Consider the following 2500-nt stretch of genomic DNA (forward strand, 5'->3'; position numbering starts at 1 on the left):
ACGCTGTGCCCAAACGAGCCCAGAGAGCACTTCCTGTTACACAAAGCACCGACAAAGAAGAAGACAGTGAGGAGGAGCCAGGGGAGGAGGAGGAGGAGCAGAGGGAGGAGCAACAGGATTCACCATACAACAACGTGATGGTGAAGATGATGTAGACAGGAAGTACACACACACACACAGTCAGCTGTGAGCATTAACAGATTCAGATCAATGAGTCTGATCGATATTTAACCAGTAATGACTGATGACCTCCTGACTGATCAATAAAACCATCTGACATCTTTTATACGTCATCATGGCGGCGTACCTGTCACATCTCTGAAGGTCGATGATGTCATCATTCTGCTTCATTTTGTTTTGATCACCTGATGCTCTCGATCAATTATCTTCATTGTCAATAATCATTCAGTCTGTAGGATGTTAAAACATGTCATTCATTTTATTTTCAAACCTTCCATGTCCACTCTGATTTTCTGACAATAATTCTTTATGAGCACCTGATAAATGTTCTCAGAAGTCTGAGTGTCTTTGAACGCACCACGAAGGAGTGATGAAGTCAGCAGGTGTGTTTTCATCCAGCAGAGGGCAGCAGAGCTCACAACATGTTCATTAACACACGGATCAGCCAATCAGCAGAGGCCAAATAAATCATCTGAATATTGTTACCTGTGTGTCAGACACCTGACTGCAACCTGTCACATCATCTTCATCTTCATCTTCATCAGACTGAAGTTTGTTCTGTTGTTTTGTGTGTTTGATCCTCAAACTTTAATGTATGAGGATCAATTAAATATTTAATAAATCTATAAATAAAAACATGTTTGTTCAGTGTTTGTGTGCAGGTGTGTCCTGTGTGTATATATGAAATAAATCCTCACTTATTATAACGCTTGTCGCTTCCTTCACATTTTAAAGGACCCTCCTGTTGTCATACGTCAGTGAGGCTCATCAACATGGTCAAGAAAAATATGAAATATCATAAAAATATCAAAGTGCACAGGAGGAGCTTTAAATATCTGTAAATCTGTAAGTCAATGATGAAATGTGTTGTTGAAGCTCGTTAAAAGTTTCACAGTCGATGTTGAAATAAAGATGATCAGGAGAGAGACGGGACGAGGTCGACCACATGCTTCATTCATGAGCACTGTGTGTGTGTGTGTGTGTGTTAATGGATGACTCGAGGCTTCCTGTTTAACACGGCAACTTAGCATAATTAAACAGACACACACGCACACACACATTAAGGGACATTGAGGGTCATAATTGAACAGATGTGTGCGTCACAGTTCTGCACATTAGTTCACGTTCACAGGTGCAGTTAGCGAGGACTGTCATGTTATTATCATCACACTGAGACGGTCAGTCTGCTCTCACTCATCTATGTGGACCCGTGGCTCTGAGGAGACGAGCTGAATCAGCCTCAGTTTCTGCTGCTACACAGTGATGTCATCCTGTTTCTTTTTTATTTTCTTTCTATTTTTATTTGGAAAGTTAAACACATAATACAAATACAGACACAAGATTCTTTCCTTTTTTTCTGTGGGCTTTTTTTTACTCACTTCAACATCGCCTCTATTACCTTTATACTCTATTTCACTTCTTTCCCCCAAAACTTTAAGCCAGTTCCTTTCACTCACCAGCCCAAATATACAAAAACAAAAAATTAGAAAAAAACTATGAACTAAGAGCCAGAACAGAGAATCTGACACTCCAAACTATTCACACAAATGGGGAGAACAGTGAGGAAAGAGGAAGAGAAAAAAAGGGCTTTGTACTTTAGAAAACATTTAAACAATTCAGAGAAGTCATAAATAATCTGCTCTCGTTGGGGTAATATCACTGATCCATTTATTCCAAATACAATAAAATATGTTTTTTCTTATATTTATTATGTAGGTTAACTTTTCCATTTTAAAGATTTCAAAAATAATGTCAATCCAACCGTGCAAAGAAGGTGGAGCGAAGTTAGCCACTTTTTAGTAATATTTTTCTTGCTTGCTGCCAGAAGGGCCTGCAACAGTTTTTATCACTTCTCAGTTTCAAATTATTGACATTTCCCAACATCCTGTCAGTTTCGACCAATCACGTCCATGTGCCACTCCACAGTGCAGGGTTCATTTCAACATTTAAATTAAGTTTTCAGCATCAAACACTTCATTTCCTGCTTTCTGCTGAATTATTATTCACAGATTTGTGCTTTTCTGCATCAGTTTATGGTGTAAATGTTTCTATTAACATAAAATAATTCAAAATATAATGTGATGTAATTGTCTCAGGAGACGTGGGCCGACACTGAACAGATAAAGAATTAAGCTCCACACCAACAGTTGAAGCTGCTGGTTGGCAGCCATGTTTGTTCTGGTACAGCTGGTGTTCTCATGAGCAGCTCCAGATGTTCAGTCTGCTGCCGGTGGGTTCACTCAGGCAAAGATCATTATTATGAAACCAGTGCAAGCTGCTGGAAACACACAGAAGCTAATGAATAAAAGCTAACAGACAG

At 39.2% G+C, this 2500-nt stretch overlaps 1 protein-coding gene across 1 annotated transcript in view; it reads left to right on the forward strand.

The window, feature by feature from the left end:
* The window catches only part of dok2 (docking protein 2), a 12856-nt gene extending 12025 nt beyond the window's left edge, over positions 1 to 831 (forward strand). Inside the window, exon 8 of the mRNA XM_084358756.1 lies at positions 1 to 831. This exon is cut by the window's left edge and continues 709 nt beyond it. Within this exon, the coding sequence (XP_084214882.1) occupies positions 1 to 155 (155 nt within the window). The 3' untranslated portion in view covers positions 156 to 831.
* Positions 832 to 2500: the final 1669 nt, after the last annotated feature.

Source organism: Pagrus pagrus (assembly GCF_965226575.1).
Source record: "Pagrus pagrus genome assembly, chromosome: 8".
NCBI classification, from domain to species: Eukaryota; Metazoa; Chordata; class Actinopteri; order Spariformes; family Sparidae; genus Pagrus; species Pagrus pagrus.